We start from the raw sequence: 26,740 nt of genomic DNA, 5'->3' as shown, positions 1-26,740 counted from the left end.
GTCCTCCAGGATGGAGCCAGAGCTGCTTAGGGCCTTGGTCTGCCCACTGCTGCCAGGGACACCCTTTCAACCCCACAGCAAAGGACAAACACACAGAGTTCATGTTTCAAGTTGTGTGTGGTTTTTCAACCCCATCAAATACCTTTATTCACACAAACGTCCCTTAATTTACAAAGCCTCTGCCATTCATACACATCAGGGGATCCACAGTGTTCAAAGAACTTAAATAGAACATTTCATACCAATCCAAGTAAACCAAGTACAAAAAATATTATATAAAGTTGTTCACACATAGGTCCTAGATTACCAGCTTCTGTGCAAAAAAAAAAAAAAAAACAAAACAAAACCCCAAAAAACCAAACAACCAAAACAAAAAACAAAAACAAACAAACAAAAAAAAAAAAACCCCAAAAAAAACCAAAACAAAAAACCAGGTTAATTTACTATTATCTTTAGTTTGGAGTCTGGGTTTAAACCTTCTGCTCTTACTAGCTCAGCACAGGAGTTGTGAGGAATGAGGAGAGTTTCAGCAGGGCTGGGGCAGGGTGTCCCAGAACTCCACTGGTGTGGTAGTGAAGAAGCTTACCCTGCAAAGTTGCTGTTTTTTGCTTGGTGAGTGAGCTGAAGGCTCATGCTGGGCTGGGCAGCTGCTGTGCAGGGAACAGGCACCAGGCAGTCCTGTGTGGCCCCTGTGAGCTCTTCCAGCAGCCTAGACACACCCTCAGGGCTAAAAGCATTTGGGCAGGTTGCAAAGAAATGATCTGGCAGATCACAGCTGGAAGAGAACAGCTCCCTGCACTTCCCTTCCAACAACACCCACCACCCCAGGCACCCTGAAGTGTGAAATGCTTGTGGACTTGAAGGGCCCACAGGCTGGATGTGCCTGTAACCAGCTGAGGAGCACAGGAGCCACTGGCACAACTCTTTCCAGTGGCACAAGCATTGCCTGCATCCTGGTGCAAGGGAAATGGGGGCTCTGCTTTCCCAATGCTGATGGGATGGCAGCTGTGAGGAGCAGAGCACAGCACTGAGCTCCTCTCACCATCCCATGGCAGCATTGCTAAAAAGGGGACCAGGAGCACCCTTGCCCCAGGCAGCTGTAGTGTGAGGCTTTGGGCAGCACAGGCCTGGGGTAAGGAAGGAAAGCAGCAGCTTGTTTCCCTGTTCTCCTGGCCTGCAGAAAGCCCAAGGAAACAAATCCCAGTTTGTGCCCTGCAGCAGCTGCCCTGTGATGCTCGGCAGGATTAAACCCAGACTCGCACTGCATACGGAGGAGAGACACTGCACACAACAGAGGATTTCCACAACGATGGTAATGCTTGTTTTACATCTTATTGCTCCAGAAAGGCTCTGGGAGCCTGTGATATGTGAAGGAGCTGGGTCCTGAGGAGTAAAGGAAGACCACAGGGGTAACTCTTATCTGTCACTAGCACTGCTGAACCTCAAACACAGCAGCAAGGGGATATAGGGGAGCTAATCTAACCCCTCTAAGCTAGAGCCACCTCTGCTTTCCTCCCCATGGACCAAAGCTGGCTGGGAGATCCCCGTGACACCTGCATGATGCCGGTGGTGGTGGCCTTGCTGCAGGCTGGTGCAGATAACACGTTTCCCAATCCTCCTGAGGCTTGGCTTGTTCCCCCCACCCACCCCACATCCCTCTGTAAACAGCAAAATCAGAAGTAAACAGTTTCATACAATCACTCCCCTGGCACCATCTGGGGCAGCACGAGCCCAGAGTACTGCAAGGGGGGCTTGGCTCCCCCCACACTAACCAGCTACCCCCAGCACCTGGATGCTCAGCTTCACTGCAGCCAGGAAGAGACAAACAGCATGGCCCTGGGCTGGGAAATGGGCCACAGACTTGGTGCTGCTTTCTTAAACTTGCATTTTCCCCAGCACTGCATCCTAGTGCCAAACATCCACAGCAGAGGAAGAAGTTTGGCATGCAGGAGCTGGGCAGGTCCAACAGACCCACCTGGGAAGAGAAGCCTAAACATTCTCCATCCCACAGCATCTGCAGGTTTGAGCTGTTCCCTGTTCCCACCTTGTTCTAGAGGGAGTGCTGGTCTGGGCCAAAGTAACTGAAGGAGAGATGTGGGGAGCTGTAAACACAAGGCAGGTTCCTGTATAGTCTGGGGAGCTGAGCACAAACAGCAGCAAAATCAGAGAGAAATGCTCTTAAAAGGACAAACTAACCAGGGAAACATCCACATTAGCCAAAGGCTAGCAGCCCTAGGACTCCTCCTTGGAAGTGTTTGCTAAATCCTAAGTAAGGCACTACGGTCTAGCTCACTAACATCAAGATGCTTGAAAAACACATTTGCAATGCAAGAGCTGAGGTGGAATCGTGTGGTTTGAAGATAGCCTGAAACAGCAGTGGACCAAGAGGGCTGACACCCTCCCAGGGCCTGCTGGACTCAGTCCTGTCCTAAGAACAGGGCAATCCACCCACTGCCTTCCAGCTTCACCTCCTGCCCTCTTCCTGCACCCGTTCAGGCCAGGGTTCAGTTGGAACAGCTGTAAGGACCAAAGGCTCTGCCAGGTGGAGGAAGGATGGTCCAGTGATCAGGGCACTAACACTACACTTGTGAGCTAAATTGTTCACTCTCCCCTTCCTGTGGGATGCAGCACAGGAAGCTGCAGGAATCCCACCCAGCTGCACCCATAGAAGCATCCCTAGAGACAAACAAGCACAGGGTGAGAAGGGCTTGGCAGTGCATTTGTACTGCACAAACCTCCACATGTCACTGACAGCCAGTCTGGAGCCTCCTGGCCCTCCTAAGAAGGACCAGGATTTCCTGTAGCCACAGCTTTTGCTTTGTGTCCTGCAAAAGATGGAACAGAAGAAAGAAGCCCCTCCATTGTTTCCCTGCTCTGCCTGAGCCCACCTGAATTTCCTCCATTTCCATTCATTCCTGTGAGGTCAGCATAGTACACTGAGGAGATAAATGGAGGTGCTGCCAGTTAGGAACCTTCCAGTGATGACAGAGGAAAGTTGCAGGCAAGGAGCAGTTTCCACAGCCAGGGATGAGAGGGCCAGGGGACCCTCTCCTGCCTGTGGCCACAGCCAACCCCAGACAGAGCACCCTGGCAGCTCAGGAGTGATGCTGGGTCAGATCAGCCCATTTCCCAAACCACTGCCAGGTGATTTCACCTGCTGAGAAAACATTTTAGGTGGTTCAGAAGCTGCAGGGTAGAGAAGAGGTGGTGCTTTACATTGCATTTACAGTGAGCAAAGTCTAAAGATCATCAACACAGGGCAGTCCCAGAATAGGAGTTTTGCTTTAATATAGGCAAGGAAATTGAGTATTAACTGCTCAGCCTGAGGTTCCAATCTCCTGACCTGAGCTGTACTGTACTGTGACCCACCCTGAATAGCAGCATTGCCTTTTGCTTCCTGGAGATCATTAGCTAGCAGGGAAAAGTGTCGTGTGGGAGGCTAGAACCCAGCCCATGACCCATTAAGGCCAAACCTCCTTCTCTCCACTGAATTGTTCCTATTGACTGAAGTTTGGCATTAAATGGATCAGAGCAGTAGACAGCTTTCTGTTTCTCCTGTACTCAGATAATATCAACCTGAAAATGAACTCAGCAGCTCCCCAGTTGCCTCTGAACAGAAAGACAGTAACAAAGATCATCATGAAATCCAGCTTGGGAAGACCTGGTTTGCCAAATGGCTTTCCAGCTTATTTATCCTATTCTATCCTAATGTCAGCTGCTCACAAGCCTGGGCAGCACCACCTATTCAGGAGCTGCCTAGCTATGAAGTTATTTAGCTGCTTGCAACGTGTGGTCCAAGAGACTCATTTTTCCTAAAGCACTGCACTCCCAATGCAAACCTAGCCACCACTTTGCTCCCATTTTCCCTAGGCAAAATCAATAGCTTTGAACCCAAAACTGTGCCAGCTGGACTCTGAGCTGGTGCCTGGCAGCACACCTCACCATCAGGCTGCTGATTCCCACTTCCTTATGAAACCACATCCCTAGAAACATCTGAGTCAAACAGCAGCACAGGAGACATGGGGAGGGCTGGGCAAGGGCAGCTTTGCTCTCTGGATCTTGTTTCAAAGTCTTGTAAGTGTGACAGCTGCCAGCTTGAGATCTTCCACAGGCCCCTGCAGCCCCCTCCCACACCCCACAACATCTCTTCCCAACTCAAAAAAGTAACACTCAAATATTTCACATTGCCAGAGATCCTGTAGACCAGGGATCTTCTGTATCATCAGCTTCCCTTATCTTTGACTTCCTTGTTGCACGTAAATAATGGAGATTATGGGTCCCTGGTAAATAAATCTGCAGGAAAAAACAAGAGAGAAGAAAGAGAGGTCAGGTTTGTCAGTAGCTTGTCTCAGTTACTACATTGTGACTCCAGGCATTGGCTGCTGGATGCAAGTGGTGTAAGACACCACTCCTGCCACCTGCCCACTTATCCCAGTTAGTCCAAAATGGGTGCTGCCACATCTCTGTACTGCCCAGTGCTTTTGCTATCGATCCAGATAGGAACTGGGGTCAGTTTACAGTCAGATTTTTTCCAGAGGGACTCAGACAGCAGGGCATGGAGCACACTGCCAAGGACAGCACATCCAGCTGCCCCAGGGCTGGGGCTGAGCATCTCCCCACAACACAGCCCCATCCCACACAGCTCCCTGCAGTGACAATCCTGCTGGAACAAGGACAAGTGTTCCCACAGCAGAGCCTGGCCTTGAGAGCCCATGTGATGTGTCTGTGAGTGCTGGCTCCCTGTACTTCACCAGGAAAGGTGGAACAAGCTGCAACCCCAGAGATGCCCTGCACCACTCGTCAGCTGCGTCAGCAGCAGCTCAGGCATCACGGGTGGCTCTGCAAAAGGAGAGTAAAATCCAGGCTGGTGCAACTGCAAGCAGAGCAGCAGAGGTTTGCAGCTCAGCCCACAAGGATGCTAAGTGCCAGGGATTTTAGAGTATTTGCTGCACCAATCCCTGCTTTGGCCAAAGCCTCAACACACAACAACCCCCACAGTCCTTGTAGCAGCAGAGGTGCTGCACCTAGTTCATCCACAGCCCGGGCACTCTCATGTTCTCTGAGCTCAGGGACATGGGAGTGCTCAACTCTGCACATAAGCCACCAGCGTTTTCCACACAATTTGTCTGCAACCCAGAAAAATCTCTGTGGACAGCAGAACAACAGCACACATACACATGATGTCACTTCTGTACTAAAAATACATCCTTTCGGATGTCCCAAACTCAAGGAGGCATCAGCAGAGCCCAGAGCAGTGGTTGTGCTGGGAAGCAGTGGGCTTCAGAGTCCATGAGCTCTAAACTCAGACAGTACATGGGAAAAAATGTGAGGGGTAGATTTAGCTCCCCCATTCAGCAGGGCCAGGTCCCACCCCACCAGGGATGGGTGAGGGGCTCTGCAGAGACACTGAGGGAGCAGTGGGAAAGACCTGCTGCAGAAAAAATGCAAGTGCCCAGTAAACTTCAATTCCTTAGCCCTATGAAATCTTACTAAAGAAATCCTTGCCCGAGGAACACATTTCTAAAGGACAAGGCTGCTCAGAGCAGCAGGCAGGGTCGTGGGCACACTCCTTTCCAGGAGAGGTTAACCAAGGGATGCCACTTTTGCAGGCTGCCACCAGAATAAAGCCTTTCTGTTTGAAGAGGCGAGAGGCACACAGATATCAGGTCAGGGCAAACACACAAGGATTCTTCTGGAAGGTTTCTTCTATTATGCAGCTTCATTAGCAAGTAGGGCAGGGTTTCTGTTTGTGCTTCCCAGGAGTAGGAACATTTTCAGGGAAGGCGCTCGCTTGAGCAGCCCTGAGCTCACTGCTCTGAGACAGGAGAGCTCACCCCACTGACGCACGTTTTTGCAGGGGCTTGTTCAAGAGCTTTTAATCCCTCCACTGATGCCACTTATAGTTTTAATCAGCTCGAATGTTCATTCGGCATCAGCAGGATGTGAACCAGCAGCCCATGGAGCCCCCACCCTGCACACAAGATGACACCAATGCGTGGGTCACAGAGGGGTCTGCATGGCACAGAGGACTCAGTGCAGAGGAGGGAGAGATAACCCATCACCTCTTCCTGTTAACCATGTCATCTGCCCCTGTGTGGGAACACAGAGTGCAAGGGAAGGGGGCTGAGTGCCTGATTTATCTCCTGAGCCTTCTCTCATGCTCTGTACTTATACTTGTGATGCATTCCTTGGGTGCATCCTTAAATCCAACTGCAGCGACCTCCCCCAGAAGGCAAAGCAGGGGTGACAGCAAGCAAACACACACTAATACAAGTGGCCAGAGGTGACATGGTCCAGGTCACCATCAGGGCTTCATTTCACCCTTCATTCAGGTAAAATCAACACTGATGAGAAGGGAGTCACCACTCTATGGGGTGGCCCCTGTGATGCTGCATTCACTGCTATGGCTGAGAAGAGGAACTGACCTTGCTTTTACTGTCCTGTGGCTTTTGTCCATGCCAAGATCCACAAACCACACTGAAAACAGTCCAAAGCCAAAACCAACATTGTTTTAGGATTTAAATTGTTGTCCTTTAACTGGCCAGTAAGTAAAACTTGAGCTGGGTGTTACTAATAGACAATATCTAACTTGCTCACTGACAGCTCTCAGAGCTGCTGCTGTGTCCCTGAGCCCTGTCCATCTTCCAACTCTGAAATTCCACAGGACAGCAGTTTATCAGCAGTGCTGGGAGTGGTTGGGCACAGCACCAGAGAGCTCTGGTCAGGGTAGACACCATCATGCAGGATGAGCAGATGAGCTTGTTCAGCATCAGCTCCCGGTGCACTTTGAAAATGCAAAGTGCAGAACAATGCAAATACAAACAGCCACTTTCAGCTGAAACTGGAATAATCAAACCCAGTGACAGGAGTGCTGGAGAGAACCAGACTGGCCACAGCTATTGAACACCTTCCTGCTCATGAAAGCCCCTGAGATGCTGCAGCCTGCACAGATTCTTGTCATTCATCTTGAGCATCCACCCAAAATCACACTGTTTTATCCACAGTGAAAATATCATGGAATACAACTTACCAAAACAAGCTGCCTCTACACTAATCACGGCCATTGTAATTTGATGTTCTGTGTGAATCAAAACTACAAAGTTTCTTAAACACATAAACTGTCAGTGGTGGGTGATGCTGTACTCACTCTGTGTTTCTGTGGCCAAGGCCCCTGTGTCACTGCAGGGAGCTGTTAATGGCCACACTACCACTGTACCTTGCTCCTCTGCAACCTGTCTAAGGATTGCACAAATCCACCCCATCAGAGGATTCCCCTGGAGCAGCATCTCCAGGAGACCTCTCACCATCCCCAGGGACTCTGCAGGGCAACTACAAAGGTGACATAGAAAGAGAGAAGATGTTCATAGGCAGGAAAGGAGAGTCATTCCAGCTTTCCAGTACTTCCAAGGAGGGGTGAAATACTCCCCAGTGGGCAGTGCAGTCAGTGCTGGGCTATCACAGTCAGAGATGCATCAGCAGACACACAGCACAACCCTAACTGTGCTAGAAAGGCTCTTGTCCTCTTGGCCCAGAAGGCAGCTTTTCCCAACAACTCTAGAGAGCAGTAGATAAACTTGGCTATATCTAAACAATTGCAGAAGGTAAGGAAAAATTCAATGTTCAAACTAAAAAGAGAATACCTTTGCTTTGGAAATGCTGCCCACCTCTGCTGGAGCTATTGCCCAGGGACACCAGTGGAAAAAGCAAGGAGATAAGGAGTCATCTCCACCTCAGGCAGCCTGGTGTCTAGCATAAACCAAGCCAAAAACACTTTCTTGTTTGAGAACTGACATTTCCTACCTGCATTTTGGAAGGGCAGCAGAGCATTAAGCTCTCAGGTGTGTGCCTCATCTGTGGCAGAACTAAAGGCAAAGCTGCTGCGACACCAAGCAAAATCTGAAGAGGTCAGTGGCACGGCAAAGAATAAGCAAAAATCCAATTCCCTGGGTCAGGCAGGGTTACAGTTTTCCAGGTTATGACATGAACCAAGGCTGAGCAGGTCTGAACTGTCCTGGGGAAGAACCTGCTGCATGACCCAGCACAGCAAAGCTACACGCCAGTGCCACAAGTAAGTTAGAAGAGGTTACACAAGTTTCTCGGTCAACTAAAATTACCTGAGAACAGAATTCAGGCTCTGCTCTAAATCCCATTTTAAGCTTCTCAAGCAGGTTTCCAATATAAGATTTGCATTTAATAGCAGCCAGAAGGAGGCTGATTTGAATGTACAACTACACCAGGAAAACCATAGAGCAAAGCACACCAAATATTCTGGCTGCCCCACGAGTGAGGCAGAGGAATACTCTGGGTTTTCAGGGAACATATGGCCAGTGCTGGGCTCTATCTGGGCCAAGCGACCCCGCTGCATGTGCCGGCTTGGGTTATGTAAGAGCATCCCTGGCTGCTGCAGCTGTGTCACAACCGAGAGAGATCGGTGCAGACTCACGGATGGAGGGGGTGGGGGCTGCAGAAGGCAGCTGGGTTGGAGCAAACAGCCGCGGGGTAGGACTGTCCCCTCGGTGTTTGTTATCCCTTCATGTACTATTCCGCAGATCTGCGCAGGATGAATTTTCCCCCGAGGGCAGGGGCTGGTTGCATAACGCGGCAGCATCGTGTCAGCACAGAGCCAGCGCAGATGGCAGAGCCCGGCCTGACCCTCGGCGTGCGGCAGAGCTGCTCCCACAGCCCCACGCCTCGCCCCGGGGCACAGGGCAGGGTGTCTGCCCCTGCCCCAGGGCTGCAGCACACCCATCTCAAGGGCTCACCTTTCCACAGATTCACTCCCCCACCCTAATCCCCAGCCCACACTTGCACTGGGACCAGTATGCAGCCCTAAGCAGCAGCGCTTGAATCACTTGAGACAGGTGTGATCTGTTTGTGCGTGGAAGAGTACAGAGAGGATGTGGACTGGTTTGGACAAATCAACAGAGAATAAGAGCCACCCAGTGAATCTTTTCATTTCCATCCCTATTTCTCTGCAGACAGCACAGAGTGTACCTGGTCACACAGAAAGAGGGGGGGTCAGGCACCACAGCATTTTCCACACGCTCAAGAACCCAGAGGGCAGCAATGTGGGGTTTTAGCAAAACCTGCCAAAATACCTCCACCTTCCCCAGTGCCTGCTGCTGGGGTCTTGCTATCAGAGTTGGACAAGCACAGTCATCAGCTGAGGACTGGTGAGTCCTGGCCAGGGACACAATTTCCTCCCTCTTTGCCCTCTTGCATCCATGGTCTGCTCCAATCCAGCTGGCTGGATGTGGTTTTGGGGTGAAGAGAGGGCTGGGGCTCAAGCTGTGATGCCAGCACCTGACACAGGCAGGCTGTGAAAGATCTCCAGGGACAGTAATGGGCAGGCAGCTCTGCAGGAGCCTGGGAAAGGATGTGGGCTGGAAAGATTCAGCCTCACCCTGATAATCTGTAATTCTTCAGTTTCATTGAAATGTTTGGCTGGGAGAATCCCTAGTAACAGCTACTGTTTACAGACAGCTTTGCCATGTAGGCAACACCTCCCAGTCCTTCTGTGTCACTAGTGACACTGCCAGCTACACCATATCCCTGAGGGTCCTTCCAGACTGTGTGACCACCTCAGGACCAGGACCTCTGAGCTTGAGACTGTTTAGCAGGGAGGGAAGAGGGAGGGGACTCTCTTTGGACAGAGCTGAGCTCAGTCTGAGCAGAGCTGTTTTTAAGCTTCCTTCCTGAGTAGGCCCAGGTCTACAAACACAGATGCTGGAGACCAAAGCATCTCCTGGGTTTGGGCCACTGGTGTTCACACCAAAGGGAAGTCCTGCCTTAAATAGGGAAATGAAACAGAGCCACGAGATGGACCCATGTGCCTTGTAGGTGAAAGCAAGGAGTTTTGTGCCAAGACAGATGTGCCACTTGGTGCCTACTCACTGAGCCAGCTGGGCCCCGAGGTGACCTGTGCAAGTATCACAGGGGAGGGGGATGGTGCTAGACAAGGAGCTCCAGCACAGACTGTGGAAATTACATCACACAGCAGAGGAGGCAGAACTTGCAGATCCCTCCCTGACCCTGAGAGACACAGATGGTCCCAAAGCTTATACCAAGTGCTTGCAGGTGTCTCTGCTGTGCCCCAGCCTGTCTGGCCAGGACTTCTGAGGAGCAAGGCTCCTTCCTACTCCTTCCAGCTCCACTGGGCCCTCAGGCAGTGACAGGATGTGCAGCTGCTAATTCTATTTCTCACCTCTACTTTATTTTTGCTGTAGAATAGGTGAAAACAACCTCGGAAAGCAGTGCTCTGATGAATCACTATAGAAATAGCTCTAGCAACATAAAAGACTCCTTTGTGTCACTACCAAGTGCACTATTGGACCAGTGTAGCCAACAGAAATAAGGCAAAAAGTGTGAATCACTTACCCAGCTGCAAAGCACAGCAGTGCCCTGCCCTGAATTTAAGCAGCACATGTAACCTGGTCCATTCTGGTTTCAAGCTCAAAGGCATCAGGTCGATCCTGCGGGTTAGCAGCCAACATGTCTTTCAAGAGCTGCTTGATCCCCTCAGACATGGAAGTCCTGCGTTTCTGAGGGATGTGCAGCTCCATCTTTGGGTTTTCTAGCAGTGCTTCCCCAACGGGCACAATCTCCGTCCCCTGCTTGATGTAAGTGCCTAGCAGCTCCTTCTTGGTCTCTGCATCAATGAAAGTGATCCTCTCAATCATGGCCCAGATGATGATGCCCAGGGCAAAGATGTCAGCCTTGGCAGTGTAGTGTCCCTCCCACACCTCGGGTGCCATGTAGAAATCAGAGCCACATGCCGAGGACAGCCAGTACTTGTTCACATTCACATTTTTGTTCTCGTGCCCCCCCTCCTTGCCCCGAGCAGTCAGGCCAGCGCAGACCTTGCTCAGCCCAAAGTCAGCCACCTTGAGCACGGGGGTGCCAGATTTCTCAGTGATGAGGATGTTGTCTGGTTTCAGGTCCCGGTGCACAATGTGGTTCTTGTGCAGGAAGGCGATGGCGCTGGTCAGCTGCAGCATGAAGCTCTTGTTGGTGGCTGGGTCGGGCCTTCGGGACAGCACGTACTGGTTGAGGTCTCCCCCTTCACAGAACTCCATGACGAACCACAGGTAGCAAGGCTCCTCTGCATAGCCCAGGATCCTCTCACCTGACCAAAAGGGATAAAAGAGTGGGATTTTCAGACACATTTTAAACTCCGTACTAACCTAGGATGGCTGAGGAACAGGTCTGGTATACGTGGAGAGCAAAAATTTTGGGAATGTGACTGGGACATACTGCACTGCAGGGCACCAGCAGAGATGCTGGCACTGCTGCTGTTTCAGGTGCTTTGGGATCCTGTTGAGCACAGCACACCAGCACCATGTTTATCCAAACCCACTGCTGGGAGCAGCTCAGGAGCCTCCTCCCAGCAAAGTGCAGAGAACACATCTTCTTCAGTCCTACCATCAGACCATTCTCCCCATGCTCTGATGGCCAAAGCAGCAGAGGCTAAAAGCACAATTAGCAATGAGTCTATAGGAAAAAAAAAAACCCAACACTTCTGTGAATGCCTCCTCTCCCACCTGAGCTTTGCTGCAGGAGGCAAAGGCTGGCTCATTCCATACACCTTACTGGAACTGCACACAGGGAGCAAATCACAGCCCTTAACACTGTGCCAGCAGTCTTACCAAGAGTGGTCACACCAGTGTCCCAGCCCTATGGCCCACTGGGTCTTCCCAGATCAAATTTTTGCATGTAAGGATTGCATTTGTGCTGGGGAAACTCTGCCACTTCATTCAGCTTTCATTAAGTGCCAACAAGCCTTTAATGAGAGGAAACTGGAGGTCCAAGCTGCAAACAATATTTGCTAAGTGAAATCTCAGTCACACTTGTGACTGTAAGTACTCCTACTAGTCAGTATTAAACTCCAAACAGCCTCTTCCTTCACCAGACATCAAACTGGTGAAAGACTTCAAGCCCAGAGCATCTCAGGTTTTACTCTGTAAGGAAGGACTCTCTTGCACATCAGTTAGACTTGTGAAGATCACAGTAGCATCATGTCAGCTAATGGGGCCAGATCTGCCACTGGTGCTCCCCAGAGATGCCAGGATGCCCTAGGGAGCACTGGCAACACACCCATCCCTATCAGCTGATGCCAGGAATGCAAACCCCACAGTCAGACCCAAGTCTCCTCCAGAGAGCACCCAGGTGATTGGCAGAGCCTGCACACACCACCAGAGCATCATTTTGCTCTAGAATTTGATTTTTTTAATCCTCAAGCACCATAAGAGAGAAGCTGGAGGATACCACTCACCTCTGCCACAGTTAAAATGTCCCACAGCCGAACTAAAGTGTTTTTGAAAGCAGCTAAATAACTCCACCCATTTGACAAAGTCGGGTTTTGTTTGAGCAAAGCCCTAGAGAGCATCTGGAAAGCAAAAAACTTCCAGCATCAGGTAAAGCCAAGGACTACCAGGGACACCCAGCCCTGGGCTGCACTGGTCAGCAGCCGGTGTGGGTGGGGATATTGGTTATTTGCACAAACAGTCTGTATCCATGGCTACTGCTATGGAAATGGAAATCTGCACAACAGAAGGATTTGGCTGCACTCCCCATCTTCAGCAAACTTTTGCTGAGATTAGGTCTGAAGGTTAGATCTGGGGGATGAAAGAACAGGGTGCAGTTGCACAGGGTGCAGGGTGCACTTTGGGGGTCTTATCTGGCTGGAAGGAGGCTCACCATGAAAGCCCAAGGGCCAGCTGGGAGCAGCACAAGTCAGCTTGGCTCTGGAGATCAAAATACTGACCAGGAAAAGCATCTTCTCTGGTGCAAGCCACCTTTGGCATGACAGCATGGAAACTGAAGAAGAGGATGCTTATCCTGGGAGCAGAGACCCCAGCACAGCCAGGACAGCCCCAGCTCACACAGCAGCCACCACTTTGATTTGTTAAACCCCAGGAACACCACAGCAGGACACAGGGTTCAGCTTTCCTGCTTCCCTCTGCAGCCATACAGCCCCAACACAGGCAGCAGGAGTGTCTGTCTCTCTCTGCCAGGAATCAAACCATGCCAGAGAACATGGCACATCCCTCACACACAGCCAGGTGGGAGCATCCACACAGCACTGCTGGCTGGAGCCACAGGAAGTGGATCAAACACTGGTTCAGCAGCAGGACCTGTTAACTCTGACAAGCCAAGGTATGTTTTTAGCATAAGGAAGGCTCTGATTTAAAACTTGGCCCCTGAACCTGAGGGAGCACAGGAAAGACGACGGGGATCCAGCAGTAGCTGTGAGCACCAGGCACTTCACTTTGGGTGGAGCATTGTGAGTAGAGGCTTAAGCCAAAAGTAATATTTCTTCATTTTCCTTCTATAATCTGAAAGTGTTTTAGTTGTTAAATCATCTTCCTGCCTTCAAAACAAACAGCTTTAAACATAAAGAGCTGGCAAGACACTCCCTTAAGATGAGATGTTAGCAAACTGAAGACAAGCAGTCAAGAGCTGAGGAGATGCCAATGACAGGCTGGACCTGTTCTCTATCACCAAGCCAGCATCCCCATGTGCTCCTGCCCAAATACAGGATGGCACAAACTCACACTCCATCTTTCCCAGCAGCACACACACACCTCCCCCACCCCATCCTTGGAGCTCATTAGCAGAGTGCTAATTTGCTTAGCTTCAGAGGGGAAATAAAAATCCAGTGAGAGCAGAAGCAGCATCCCAGTGCCCACCACCACATGTAACCTCTGACTCCCTCTGTGCAAGGAGGCTGCACCAGAGAGATGGAGAATTCCAGGCAGTTGGGATGATGGCAACACACATAGGTGACAACAGGGCAGCCCATGAGTGAGGCTGAGTGCTGGTGGCAGGCTGATGGTCCCAAAAGCAACACCTGTTCACTTAATGCAGCCCTGTCACAGCTCTAGATTAGGAACAAGAGGGGCAAGTGTTGTGCACAGGCACTGGAGGTGCTCCTGTGTCAGGGCTCTGAGCACATTGCAGGGTACACGCCTCTCCTCCAGCTCAGTGCCGAGCTTTCACCTTCCTCTTCACACCCTGCCCTTAAATTTAATTACTCCACATCTCGTTAAAATGATAAAGGTTCAGGCTCTGTGCTGTAGCTGAGACCAAACCCCGCCTGGTATCCTGACAGTTGTGCTCCCAATTCAGCAAGTCTCAGATTAATCCTGGCCATGCCCTGAGCCCCGGCACGTTGGCACAGCATCTGCGCTGGCCCGTAAATAGCCCAGCTGCGGTCGTGCAGAATGGCACGGCAGAATGGCAGCACAGCTCCACAGCCCCAGCTCTGCTCGCAGGGAGGGAGAGCAGGACACCTGCAGGGCTCATCCAGCCCCAGCTTCGGTCTGGAAAATATTTATCTGCATCTAGCAGACCCAAGGTTTGGGAAGGCAGCAAGCAAAGGTGGCTTGGGACAGCACAGCCCTGAGGGCAGCCAGGAGATGGAAGGAGAATGCACTCCAGCTTGGTTTTGGGAGTCAAACTACTCCTGTCCAGGCTGGGGATGCACAGCCCAGCTCTGCTCCTCTCTGAGAGGCTGCAGGAGGACCAGGGCAGGCAAAGCTCTCCCCACTGCTGGGAATTCAGGAGGCTCAACCCCCACCTAGCAATGGGGCACCCTGCCCCACCTGGATGAGGGGCACCTCCAGCCACCCAAGAGTTTTCCCCAAACCAAGCCAGCTCTCCTCAGGGGTGTGCAAAATGACAGAGGGGGGGCAGGACCCCCCCCCCCCCCCCATTCCTGCTACAGCTGGACACACACCCAAAGGGAAGAGTTGGCTCCTCTCCCAGGGAACTGTGTGCCCTGGCTGTACAGGAATTTGGACACTGCCCTTCTCAGGGAGCCTCCCTTGGGTGGTTGTGTGAAGGAAGAGCAGGAGCTGGGGTGCATGGGGAGAGCCAGGCAGGTCTGGACGTGTCCACCCACCAGGGACACAGAGGGGACAGGCAAGGCAGGGACAGTCAGAGCCGCAGGTTTGCTCAGAGGATGGCTCTGAGGAGCTCTGCACGAACTCTGCCACAGGGTGTAGGGGCTGCAGGAGACTGAGTATCCCAAAGAACTGACAGGAATATTTGCACACAAGGTTGGGGAGGGAAGGATTGGGGTGAGCTGGCTCTGTTCACAGCAGGCTGGGGGGCACAGGGCTCCAGTATTTTTCCACATCTTCACAGTACATTGGCAAAGCTGGGTCTGACAAGCAGCCAAGGGAGCAAAGGGAGGGAGGGAGGGAGCATTTTGGAGATGCCACCACCACAACTACCAGCTGTGACAGGAGAAGGTGGCCCTTGACAGCTCCGTGATGCTGCTGAGGGACCTCAGGGGAAAATGGAGGTATAAGCTCAGGCTACAGGCATTAGTGCTTCCAGGGCTGTTCCCACAGAACAGGACATGGCAACAGTCCTAAAGCTGGGAGATCTTGAGCCATGACAGGCTGCAGCCTTGGGGTGCTCAGAGATGGGACATTGGGCAGAGAGGGGCAGATGTCCCCTGAGTGTGACTGGGGCATGGGCTGTGAAGGTTCCCAGGCGATGTGTGTGGGCTGTGGCACAGGTCAGGGGAGTAGATGGAGCCTCAGGATTTGGGGTGTAACAGAGGACAAGTCAGTGCTGGCCAGGGGTCCAGCACACAGGGATGACTCCCAAAGGTTAGGTGTGAGCCTGGAGGTGACAACAGGACCCCTCAGGACTGGGGGTGGGACTGAAGGGTGCATGGAGGGACCCCACTGGCAGAGCTGCAAGACATGGGTGGGGTTTAGGGAATGGCTTCCTGGGAGCATCATACAGAAAAGGGAGAGTGGAGGAGATGGCACAGCATGGGGAGACAGGGTCCAGAATGAGGGTCCCTCAGGATGAGTGGCAGCAAAGAGACCCTGTGGAGGAGCCCTGCAGGGGACAGGACAGAGCTGGGTGATGGGACCAAGTCTAGAGCAGATACCCCAGAGGGGAACCCAAGATGATGGGGCACAGCAGGGAGAGCCCAGGGGTTGTTATGCTGAAAAAGCAGCGAGTCAACGTGGGAAGAAGGGCACTGTGAGAGCCGGGGGGAGCTTTGGCTGCTCTTAAGTGCAGGCAATGCCCAAGAGGGATTTGAGCAATAGGGTGACGGGGGGCAAGCGAGGGCAGCAGCAGTGCCTGAGGTGCAGCTATTGTGGAAGGGTGTCCATGGACAAGGAGACAAAAGCAGGGTGTCCTGCACAGGGCATCCCAGCCATCAGCCGCTCCGGGGGAGTAACCCGGCAGTGGGACAGGAGGATCGGGGCGTGGCAGCAGGGAGGTGTCAGATCCAGGTGTCAGGGCCAGGGATGGGTGACACGGGTGCCAGGGACAGGGACCCTGGAGGTGCCCGGGAGGCGCTGGGGCCGTGCCGGGGATGCCCCGGGGTGCCGGTACCTTTGAGGGAGGTCTCGACGAGGCGCAGGTAGAGCTGGCTGCGCTTGTTGCCGTGGCTCATGCGCTGCCCCAGGCCGTGCCGCTGCAGGACACACTCCTCGAACCGCACCACGTTGGGGTGCTGCCGCCGGAGGCTCGTCAGGGCCCAGAACTCGGCCAGCGCCAGCTCCACGTTCTCGGGAGCGTCGCAGCGGATCCGCTTCACCGCCAGCCGGGCGCCGCTGCGGCCTGACACCGCCTCGTACACCACGCCGTAGGCGCCGCGGCCGATCTCGGCCAGCAGGCTGTACCGCGGGCCGCCGCCGCCGCCGATGCCCGGCCCCGCCACCACCGCCGCCGCCGCCATGGCCCCGCGCCGCGTCGCCCGCCGCCGCCGCGCCGTCCTTTGTGTCCCGCGGCGGCCGCCGTCCATGGCCCCCCCCGCCCCGCGTGCCGGGCAGCGCCGCGCGGGCGAGGGGGCACGAGCCGATACCGCCGCCGCGCCGCGGGGCGGAAAAGCGCGCGCTGCCGGCCCCTTTAAGCGTTCAACCAATCGTGGCCGCGCGGGGCGAACCACCGCGCCGCCGGGGGGGGGCGGCGGCCGCCGTGACGGGGCTCGGCTTCTTCCCGGTACTGGCCCCGTACTCGGAAAGGGAAGTCCGGGTTTCCCGCCCCGGGCGCGGTAACCGGGTCGCGGCGCCGCCAGCGTGGCTCAGCGCGGCCGGGGCTCAGCGCGGCGGCAGACCCCTCCCGCTCCCCCGCCACGGTGGTACGCGCCGCGCCGGTGTAAACAGGCCGGTCATGGGGGCCCCGGCGTCCCCCGCCGGTTTCCCCCCTCCCCGTCCCTCCCTTCCCTCCGGGTGCGGCCCGGGGGAGGCGGTGCGGGCTCGGGCCTGGCCCACGGTGCTCACCTGGGGAGCGGCGGCGGCGACTCCGGGCCGGGCGCCGCGCGGTGGCGGTGTATGAATGGGCGGGGTGGGGGAGCGGCGGCGGCGGCGGCGGGATAAGAGCGTGGCCGCGCGCCCTGACGTAACCCCTTATGTAACGGAGGGGGGTGACCCGCCCCCGCCAGCCCCCTCCCACCGCCCCGGGACGGACGGTGTACCGGGAGGGCGGGATGCCCCGGGGTGGGTGGGGAGGAGCGGTTCACCGGCGGTAACCGTGCGGTACAAGGGGTCCGGTGCACCGGGGAGGGCCGTGTGTGATACCGTCACGGGAGTGATGCTCCGGGACACGGTGCACGGGGGAGGGAGGCGGTGCACACGTTGTAGGTGATGACCTGGCGGGGAGGTGGTGCCGTCAGGGAGGTGATTCCCCGGGGAGGGGGCGGTGCCCCGGCACCCAATAAATCCCCGGGACCCGGTAAATCCCCGGGAGCCGTTGCGCTAGCGGTAGCCGCGCGGTGCTGGATGTCCGGTGAACCGGCGCTGTGCAGCCGCACCGGGAAGGTTTCCGGGGCACGGTTTCACAGCTCTGGCAGCATTCGGGGTCCCCTCCCCGCGCCGCGCTCATCCCGGCGGTTCGACCCCACTGCCGGGATCACCGGGGAGTTTCCAACTGGAAGCTCGCTAGGAAAGTGGCTGCGATCCCGAGAGAATCCCGCTGCCCTGCGGGGCGGGATCGAGGGTTTTGGGGGTACCCCAGAGTGGCGTGGAGCGGCTCGGTACTACCGGGTGTCCGTGCAGTGGGACGGGCACTGGTCACCGAGAGCGGGACGCGGCGATCGCCCTGCGCTGGGACATCGAGGGGCGGCGAGGGCCGGGGGGAAACCGTGGGGCTGCAGTGTGTCCCCCCGGGTGGCCGTGTCCTGCGGGGTTGAGTCCTGGCTCCGCACGGGGCTGATTTAGTGGCATTTCTCCTGCGAGCAGGTGGGGTGGACCACAGAGGTCCCTGTCCCACGCACCGTTCCCAAATTTCACCCCCCGGGCCGTGGGTGTCACGAGTATCCGTCCACTCCGGGCTCCCCGGGGGTCTCTTCCTGTTCCTGGCGCTGCTGGTGGCTGGCAGCCCCTCGGGCTCGGGGCTTTGCACGCCGCCGTCGCGCTCCCCGTGGAGTGGGGGAGAGAATGGCGATCCAACCCCGCAAAATGTACTTTTCCAGCCGCCTCTCCCGCGTTTTCCTGCCCCCTAAGCGGCGCCGTTGGCAGCGGGCACTGCCGGTCAATGACAGCGTCTGCAGTGCCGGTTCACGGAGGAGCTCTCAAAATTCCCTGATTTCTTGCCCAGCTGCTGAGCCATTTGCTGCTGCCATCACGCAGCCCCGGCAGCTCCCGCCTGCGTCACGCTGGTCCCCCCGGGGAAGGGACGGCGACCCCCGGAGCCACCGGCGATTCTAATGCGGGGCTGCCCCGCGGTGTCAGGGAGCCGGCTGCAGCTCCTGCAAGTGTTTTGACCTCAATTTGTTTTTAAATGGAGCCACTTCGCCTCCCGGGGAGGCTGCGGAGGTCGTGCCGCAGCCCCGTGCCCACGGTGCCTCTCGGCAGCCTGGAACGACGCGGACGGTGGCAGCGGCGTGACTCGCTGTGCTTACGAGAGCGCCGCTTCTCGTACCGCTATCGAGTGGCACTTGTGCCTCCTGCCCACGCAGGGAGGTCACCGTGTTCCCGCCTGGGCAGCGCTGACCGTCCCCTGCTCCGGTGCTCCCAATGCCGGAGGTTCGCTCCACTCTGGGCGCGCTCGAGCGGAGCTCCCGCGGGCGGCTTGGAGCAGAACCACGGGCATCGCCCACTCGGCGTTTCTTCTCCCCGTGTGGCACAAAATGCGTCTGAACACTTCCCTCTCCTGCCTCCGACAAGGCTAGGCAGGAGTGCAAACGTTTTGGGAGTTTCTGATAAAGCCCTGTCTCTTAGTGGGGTAAAGCTGACCGTGCTCCAAGATCCACAGTGTAGCCTTCCTGAGGAAGCTCCCGCCGGCAGCTCTGGGTCACGGTCCCTCTGCTTCGGGACAGCCCCGGCGGCTGGCAGAGCTTGTACCACCTCCGGGGGCGATTTATCCCATCCCGGGATAGGGAGCCGTGTCCAGGGGGAGAATCCTTCGGGGGGCTGGGGGCAGAGTGGCAGCGCCGTGTGACGTGAGCTGACATTAACTCCCACCTGTTTCCACGGGTGCCTGGCGCCCTCGGCCCCCTCCTCGCCGAACGCGCCTCTCACTCATGTAGTTAGAGAAAGTTAACTTTTCTATTACCGCGCATTTCACTTACACAGGTACTTAATTACCATTGTCCCAGGGAAATGTCAGCGTGACTCAGAGACACTTTCCCATTAGGAAGAGACAGGTGAATTGTAAATTGAGTTGCTGGTGGGTGGGCTGGCTCCCAGCTCCTCTCCCGGGGGACCTGCCACCCTCCACGCCCTGGACCCATGGAGGACCCTCTTATCCAGCTCAGTAAAACTGTGGCACTTCGCTCTGAGGACAGGAGTAACTCGACCTCCTACCCGTAGCAAAGGAAAGGAACCTTATTCCAAACGGCATTTCCCTCTGCGTCCTTGGGATTTGCTTAATCTCTAACACATCTCCCTCGTGTACAATTACCCTGTGCGGGGAGGTGACTGCACCCCAGGCCGCTGGGTGCGTATATACATATATACATATTCATATGAAAATAATGGCTTTGGTGTAGAAATGCTCCACCCCACCGTGTCTGTGGTGCCCGCACGGCCATCAGTTCCAGCAGGAAGGGTTAAACTGCCCGAAGGCTGTCCATAGCCCCTCGCTCAGGGTGTTGTGATGGTCTGCAGATGCGTTTTGTTCTTCTCTGCTTTGCTCTGTGCCTGCACGGCCCAGCACACACAGCGAGGGGGGCCGTGGCCGCCCCCTGCTCCTGCGGGGCCTGGGCTCCATCCCCCCTCGCTGCAGCCCCAGGGATGGAGGGATGGGTTCCTCCGTTGGCCCTGAGGGGGATGCAGGGCTCTGCCCTCGCCCCCCACCCCATGGCCTTCTCCCTTGGTCCCTCCGTGTTTGCACACCCCCAGCTTGGATGAGTTAAAATCCTCCTCCAAATAAAAGCCGTGGGGCTGCACCTGCTTTTCAAGGAGCAGGGGATGCCGACGGACCTGATCACCAGCCCTGATGGAGGACCACAGGAACAGGTTGCCGTGGCTGCCGGGTGCCCCGCAGAGGGTCCCAGCCGTGTCGATGGCCCCCACTTCCCTCACCAGCGCTGGGAGGGCTGAGCAAGGGGGCACCAGGTCCAGCAGCTGGTGTTCGAGCTGGGAGAACAGCAGGTTGCTGGGAAACATCCCTCTTGAGCTCCGATAAAAATAGCTCTATCTTCAAGGCAAGAGGACTGGCTGCACTGCCAGCGACACAGGGGATGTGTCTGCACCCACCGGGGTGTGGGGGCCGGGGCAGGATGTCCAATGGGGTCTGCACCTCGGACCCCCATCCCACACATCTGTTGTGACATGGTGCAGTGGGACCGTGGTGCAGGGGCTCAGGGATTGCCTGTCATTGCCCAGTGTTGTTCTCCTTTATTCCCAAATCAGACTTGGAAACGTGTGAGAACAGGAATTAGGGCTGAATGGGGAAAGTGGGGGTGTCTTTTTTCCCCACCCAGCTCCCCCTGCCTCTTTGGCTCATCTCTGTGTTTGCCCGCATGAGGAGGGGGTTCAGGGAGCTGTGCAGCTGGAGGAAAGCACCGTGGCTCTGAGCTCTGGCATTGCAGAGGTTGGGAGGTTTCTATACAAAGGCTTTTTCACCTGATAGCAGCTAGGTTGGGAGGGTTGGGACATCCCTTTCCCGGGGCATGAAGACTCTCTCCCCCTTCTCAGCAGCTTTGGATGGGCTCACTTCTCTCCCCAGCATCTCCACGAGGACGGTGCCTCTCCCCAGCCTGGGGAGCAGGGTGAGAGGAGGTCAGGGATTCACCTTTCCCTCTCCACCCTTCTTGGACAGGATTTGAATTTGTTGTCCAGCGGATTCACACCGTCAGCAGCCAAACCCCTCTGGGACATAGCTGTGTGGGAAGGCAGACAGATCCCATCCCAGTCCTCTGCCACCTTCCTTGTTTGGGGCACGCGTTTCGGCCCCGAGGAGCGAGGCTGGGCACGACGGCAGTCTCGGAGCGATGCAGCCGCAGCGGTGAGATGCGCACCCCATTCCCGGGACGGCACGGGGAGGCCTCGGCGGTGCGGGCGAGCCTGCTCGGGAGGTGGCGAGGCTGCTGCGGGGCTGATTATTCACAGCTTCCCTCGCCCCGATTGGCTCTGCCGCCGCGCACAGCCGGGCCCCGCCGCAGGAGGAGACTCCGTGGCCATAAAAGCGAGGTGAGAGGCAGCCGCCGGCGGGTCCGGTGGACAAGCCGGGCAGCACCGTGGGGCCACCTGCCAGTGTGGCCTCGCCACCGATGACTGGCGCAGCCTGACGCCCGTGGAGGGACAGCCACCAGCCGCGAGCCGTCCTGAGTTGGCGAAGCGGGTGCTCGGCGGGACGGGGAGCAGCGCAGGTAGGGCTGCCGGGGTTGTCATCCCCTTTCCATTGCGTGGGCACAATCGGGGAATCGCTCTTGCTCCCCAAAAAGCAACAGTTTAAGAGCACCTTCTGAGCCGCGCTGCTGCGAGTGGCTTGTGGCGCTTGTGGCTGGACTTTTGTTATTTTGGGGAGCTTCCACATGGCTGCAGGTCCCTCTCTTCCCTTGAGTGGTTTCAGAGCCAATGAGCAGCTGTCCAGAGCTCTGCTGGGGTTCATTTCCGTGCTGATGCTGTGCCTGCCATCCTGGCAGCAGAATCACCCAGGGCTTGGAGGGGCAAAGGGAGTGGGCAGAGAGGATGGGGGATTCTCTCTCCCCCTTCTTGGCTGAAGCAGCAGTCTGGCTGCAGTGCTGAGTTTTGAGTGATTCTATTCCAAAAGTTACCAGCTTTTTTGAGAAGCCTTGTCCTGATGGTGTTTCCAGGAAATTTTTAGAGGTGAGGAAAGGAGGAAGGTCGCTTGTTCTTCACCAGAAATATGTGCAGGATCCAAACCTGTGGAGTTGGACCTGTGTAGGAGGAGGAATCTGCTCAGTCTGGGAGAGTTGTTCACACCCTTCATTAGGTATATTTACAGGTTAGTAAAGATGGGGTCAGTCTCTGCTGTCCAGCACACACAGTCCTGATTCCTCATCCCTCCTTGGAAGCAAAGCCTGGTCTTTGAAGACTCAAGTGGAAATGGGACAGGGGAGGAAGGGACACTGGCAGGGACCTCGCACAGGTAGAATGTGTTGAGAGTGGCCACAGAGGCTGGGATTCAATGCTGACATTGCCAGACCCTGCCACGATCCTTCCAAGGTATTCCTGGAGCTTTGGGCTCCTCCAGGTAATGCAGGATTGAGCTCCAACTCCGCTTTTCTTCTTCCTCCCTTTGTGTTCTTGTCGCTTTTTCCTCCCCGCTGCTTCTTTCCTCTTTTGACCTAAGCCCTTTGTTTTTTTCCCCTTTTCCTGCTCCTGTTTTGCCAGCCCTCCTTATCCCAGCTCCAGCAGCAGGCAGAGCACTGCCAGGACACTTGTGACACCACCTGGACGTTTGCAGTGGGGTGTCCCAGGGTGTCCCTGGCCACGCTGTGCTCAGAGAACTGCAGCTCCCCTGAGTGCCATGAAATCCTCCGTCTGCAGCAGGGTGACAGTGATGGGACACAGTGTGTCCAGAATGCCAGAGGTCTGAACTGTGCAGTGTCAGACAAACCAGCAGCTTGTTCCCAGCCTGGGAACATTCCAGGTGCCGTCCCTGCGCGCTGCTCTGGCGGCACCCACGGGGATACCGGCAGCAGAGGAGCAAGGGAGGGGAAGCGGGTGGGGAAAGGGAGGGAAAGGTTCCCGGTGGGGCTCCCGGGAAGCACTCAGCAGCTCCTTTTGGAAGCTTCATTCTCCCTAGTGCTGCAGCTGGCACCTACCTGTGCGGCTGGCACGTCCTCGCTCCTCGGTGCTGCCTCGGTGGCCCTGATGGGGACTGTCCCCGTGTCCCAGTGGCGAGGGCTGGCTGAGGTCCCACCGTGCCCCTGCCATCCTGGGCAGCTGCCACCCTGTTCCCTGCCACACTGCCAGGGCACTGGGAGCTGGTGGCTGTGCAGCCAAGGAATGCAGACAGCTCGACACACGATGGTGCGGATAATTCAAATTAAATTTTAATCTAGCATGAATTAATACTGTGGCATTAACATTTCTTCATCAGTACCAATTACAGTACATTAGCAGCTACTGCTGGAGAACACAATAGTCTCTAATATGCGTCATTAATGTGTAACAGATCCCTCTGGGTCATGCCTTACCCACCCTAGATAAAAGCAGCAATGGAGGCAGGCAGGGGGTTGCAGTCAGTGCACCCCTTTGGGGATGGCTCTAACTCCGGGGCTACCATTCCCTGTGGCACTGCAGCCAGGGTTGGCAGTGGCCCCTCCAGCCTCACCTGGGGTCAGGTTTAGCATTGCCACCTGCAGAGCCCCTCTCCCAGCTGAGCAGTGCCTCATCAGCAGAGGCCAAAGGTTCCATCAGGGCTCTCAAACATCTGGAGGATGCAATCATGGTCTGCAGGTAGGCTTGAGCCTGAAGTCCTTCTTTGTCCCCTTTCTCTTAATGCAGCAGCCCAGCAGACTTGGTGGTGGGAGGGAGGGGAGAGAGGCAACACTGGTGTGGGGTACAGCAGCCTGGGGTGAGTCCACTCTGGGCCATGGCATCACCCCATCCACTTGCCACCACAGCTCTGTTTGCTGTGGTTCCTTTCCCCAAGGCCAAGAGCTGCTGATTCATCTGCCTATGCCATGCAGACGTGGCAATCACAGAGAAAGCCTATACTTGGGAAAAAAGGTACTTCTGCTTCTAATGGTATGGTAAGAGAGAGGGAGAGGATAGATGGGATGGAACTGAGATGAGATATAAGAAGGAATAGTGGTCCTACCCACAGTGACTTGGTGTCCATCAGGGACTGGCTATGGCTCTGGGCTTGTACCAAGAGCCGGGTTGCAGCCTGGGGAAGGGATCACATCTTACGTCCTTGCTGGGAGCAGCATCTGGAGGTGAGTGTTATGGGAATGGGCATGGACACAGGTCCCTGTGTGTGTCCCCAGGAGCAGCTCACAGATAGCAGTGCCTGTGGAGTGGTGATGGGCCCCTCAGAGCTGGCATAAGGGATGGTGACAGGCTCTCTGCTGTCTTCTCCTCTCCAGGCGGTGTCTGCAGGGCGAGATGGCACGGTGGGCACTGGCACTGGCACTCTGCCTGTCGCTGTCTGCGGTGGCTTCTGCCGACTGTGTCACCCAGTGCTCCCTCTGTGCAGCCCAGACCCGCGGTGCCGAGAGCAGCGTCCAGCCCCTGGTGAGTGCTGGCCCCACACGGACGTGAGCCAGGGAGCCACAGCAGTGGAGTGTCACGGGTGCAGGGTGGCAGAGCTGGGTGGCACCTGGTGTGGTGCTTATGGGCACCCCAGGGTGCTGGGGCTGTGCAAACTTTGGCTTCTCACTGAGCTGAGCCGCACGGTGCGCGTGGACCCCTGGGCTTGGGGTGGGGTGGGAGGAAGGCAGGGGCTCACCCCGAGCACCTGGGGCTGCTGTCTTGCAGATGTGCCTGTGGCAATGCCAGGGCTCCTTGTCACCCGGGCCCGAGTGGGAGATGTGCAGGAAGGCGCTGGCGCTGCTGGCCCCGCTGGTGGCCCTGGCCGAAGGGACAGACCCGTCCCCGCGGGAGGCGGAGGAGGATGAGCCGGAGCAGGGTCTGGGTCCCGCAGAGCTGCCGCTGGCGCCGGCCAAGCGCTACGGGGGCTTCATGAAGATGATGTCCAAGGCCAAGCTGCTGTCCCTGCTCCGCGAGAACGCTCACAGCAAGGGCGGCCTCAGCAAGAAGTTCGGGGGCTTCAGCCGCAAGCCGGGGGAGCGAGCGGCCCCCGAGGACTACCCGGGGCCGGCAGGGGACGGGGACGAGGAGCCCGCGGGGGCCGGGGCCGAGGGGCAGGAGCTGCACAAGCGCTACGGGGGCTTCATGCGGCGCATCCGCCCCAAGCTCAAGTGGGACAATCAGAAGCGCTACGGGGGCTTCCTGCGGAGGCAGTTCAAGGTGATCACACGCTCAGACGAGGACCCCAGCGCCTACTCAGGGGAGGTGTCAGACCTATAGAGCCAGGCGTGGGGCGGCAGCAGCACGGTCCCCACATTGCCACCCCCGTCCCAGCCCAGCCCGGTGTGGCTGGTGTCACCCTTGCCTCATTCCCCTCGGGGACAGTGAGTTCCATCCCCAGTTGTCCCTCCCTGGTTCACCTGCCCATCCTGTGCACAGAGAGGGCAGTGCCACTCCTCCAGCTGCTGGTGGTGTGGCTGTGGCCCAGCCCAGGGTTCCCGGGGGTGTATTGCTGGGGACACATCCCATCCTGCCGTGGGTGCCAGAGCACAGCAGGGCCTGGAAACCATCACAGCTGAGGTACAGGGCAGTAGGCTCCGAGCACTGGGAAGGATAAGCCAGGGCAGGATCAGGGAGGTGGCTGCCATGGCCATGGGCAGAGGTGGCTGGTGGAACCACAGCACCATCACCAGGTGCTCAAGTGGTGCTGAGCCCAGCTCCTCTCCCCTCCCCAGCCTCTCACAGTGTCCCACTTATCCCAGTACCCACCTGGTGCCCCTGGGCTCCCCCTCCAAGAACGACTCTAGAGGCAGGTCAGCCCCGCGCCCCAACACCCAACTCCCCACCGCAGTCAATAAAAGGCAGATGCCAACGAAGCTGAAGCCATGCTGGGTGCTGAGCCTCCTCTACAGGACAGAGCAAACTCCCCAGATTGGGGTGCCCAAACAGGCCAGGGAACCTGCTGTGTGACCTGCAGGCAGCACATGATGGTATCGTTCCTGTGCCATGGGTGCCAAAAGGAATGTGGGACCCCATAAACCTCTGGAGCCATATCCTGAGGGTAACAGGGCCACCTCAGCTGAGCAAGTGCAGGGCAGGGATGCTCAGCCTGCTGCAGGGGTGTGTAGGGTACTGCAGCAGGCAGGGGAGACTCCCTTGGGAATCACAGCTGCTGCCCCAGCTGGGATGGGACAGTTGTGCTGAGGGCAGGGGGCAAACTCTCCTTCTGCTCATGTGTGACCCCACCAGCAGCAGCTCAGTGCTGAGGAAGCCCAGCCTGGGCAGCAACTTCCTTTCTGAGTGTCTATGTAGCCCCATACGGCAGTTCCTGGCTTTGCTGAGACATGGTTCATGTCCAGGCACCAGCTCCAGGTGGGAAAAGGGGGGAGGTCACTGCAGAGCACTGGAACACTCAGCTCACTTGTAGCACAGGCTGGAGCTGGCACAGAGCCTGCCTGCACAGCTCCAGTTCAGTTCCCTGCACCTAAAGATGCAGCAGGGCCAGCCCCTGGCCAGTCCTTGCCCATGGGGTGCACTGCTCCTCTCCCTCCTGGTGCCCAGGGGAACCAGCACCACAGTCCTCAGCCCAGCCTTGACCT

At 56.4% G+C, this 26,740-nt stretch overlaps 2 protein-coding genes across 3 annotated transcripts; one reads left to right on the top strand and one right to left on the bottom strand.

Moving 5' to 3' along the window:
• Positions 1-447: 447 nt before the first annotated feature.
• STK35 (serine/threonine kinase 35) lies at positions 448-16,886 on the bottom strand. The gene is made up of 3 exons (XM_079321893.1): positions 16,366-16,886; positions 10,378-11,125; positions 448-4,293 (listed from the first exon to the last, which is right to left on the bottom strand). Exons 1-2 carry the CDS (start codon positions 16,775-16,777, stop codon positions 10,413-10,415), a joined length of 1,125 nt encoding a protein of 374 aa, XP_079178019.1. The 5' UTR covers positions 16,778-16,886; the 3' UTR covers positions 448-4,293; positions 10,378-10,412.
• A 3,262-nt stretch (positions 16,887-20,148) lies between these two features.
• PDYN (prodynorphin) lies at positions 20,149-26,119 on the top strand. 2 transcript variants are annotated; one of them, XM_079321898.1, is made up of 4 exons: positions 20,149-21,787; positions 22,235-22,386; positions 24,479-24,626; positions 24,870-26,119. In XM_079321898.1, the coding sequence occupies exons 3-4, from the start codon at positions 24,498-24,500 to the stop codon at positions 25,419-25,421; spliced, it is 681 nt and encodes a 226-aa protein (XP_079178024.1). In that variant the 5' UTR covers positions 20,149-21,787; positions 22,235-22,386; positions 24,479-24,497; the 3' UTR covers positions 25,422-26,119. The 2 variants fall into 2 exon arrangements, with proteins under 2 accessions (XP_079178024.1, XP_079178025.1); XM_079321899.1 differs by lacking the exon at positions 22,235-22,386.
• The last annotated feature ends 621 nt before the right edge of the window (positions 26,120-26,740 follow it).

Source organism: Erithacus rubecula (genome assembly GCF_903797595.1).
Source record: "Erithacus rubecula genome assembly, chromosome: 18".
NCBI lineage: Eukaryota > Metazoa > Chordata > Aves > Passeriformes > Muscicapidae > Erithacus > Erithacus rubecula.
The sequence above is the reverse complement of the archived record's forward strand: the minus strand, read 5'-3'. Positions and strand labels throughout refer to the sequence as shown.

Excerpts from the sequence above, each read along its gene's own strand:
- STK35 (XM_079321893.1), bottom strand. The coding sequence starts at position 16,777 with ATGGACGGCGGCCGCCGCGGGACACAAAGGACGGCGCGGCGGCGGCGG. Across the intron at positions 11,126-16,365 it reads CGTCGAGACCTCCCTCAAAG|GTGAGAGGATCCTGGGCTAT; the intron begins GTACCGGCACCC and ends CCTTTTGGTCAG.
- PDYN (XM_079321899.1), top strand. The coding sequence starts at position 24,498 with ATGGCACGGTGGGCACTGGCACTGGCACTCTGCCTGTCGCTGTCTGCG. Across the intron at positions 24,627-24,869 it reads AGAGCAGCGTCCAGCCCCTG|ATGTGCCTGTGGCAATGCCA; the intron begins GTGAGTGCTGGC and ends GCTGTCTTGCAG.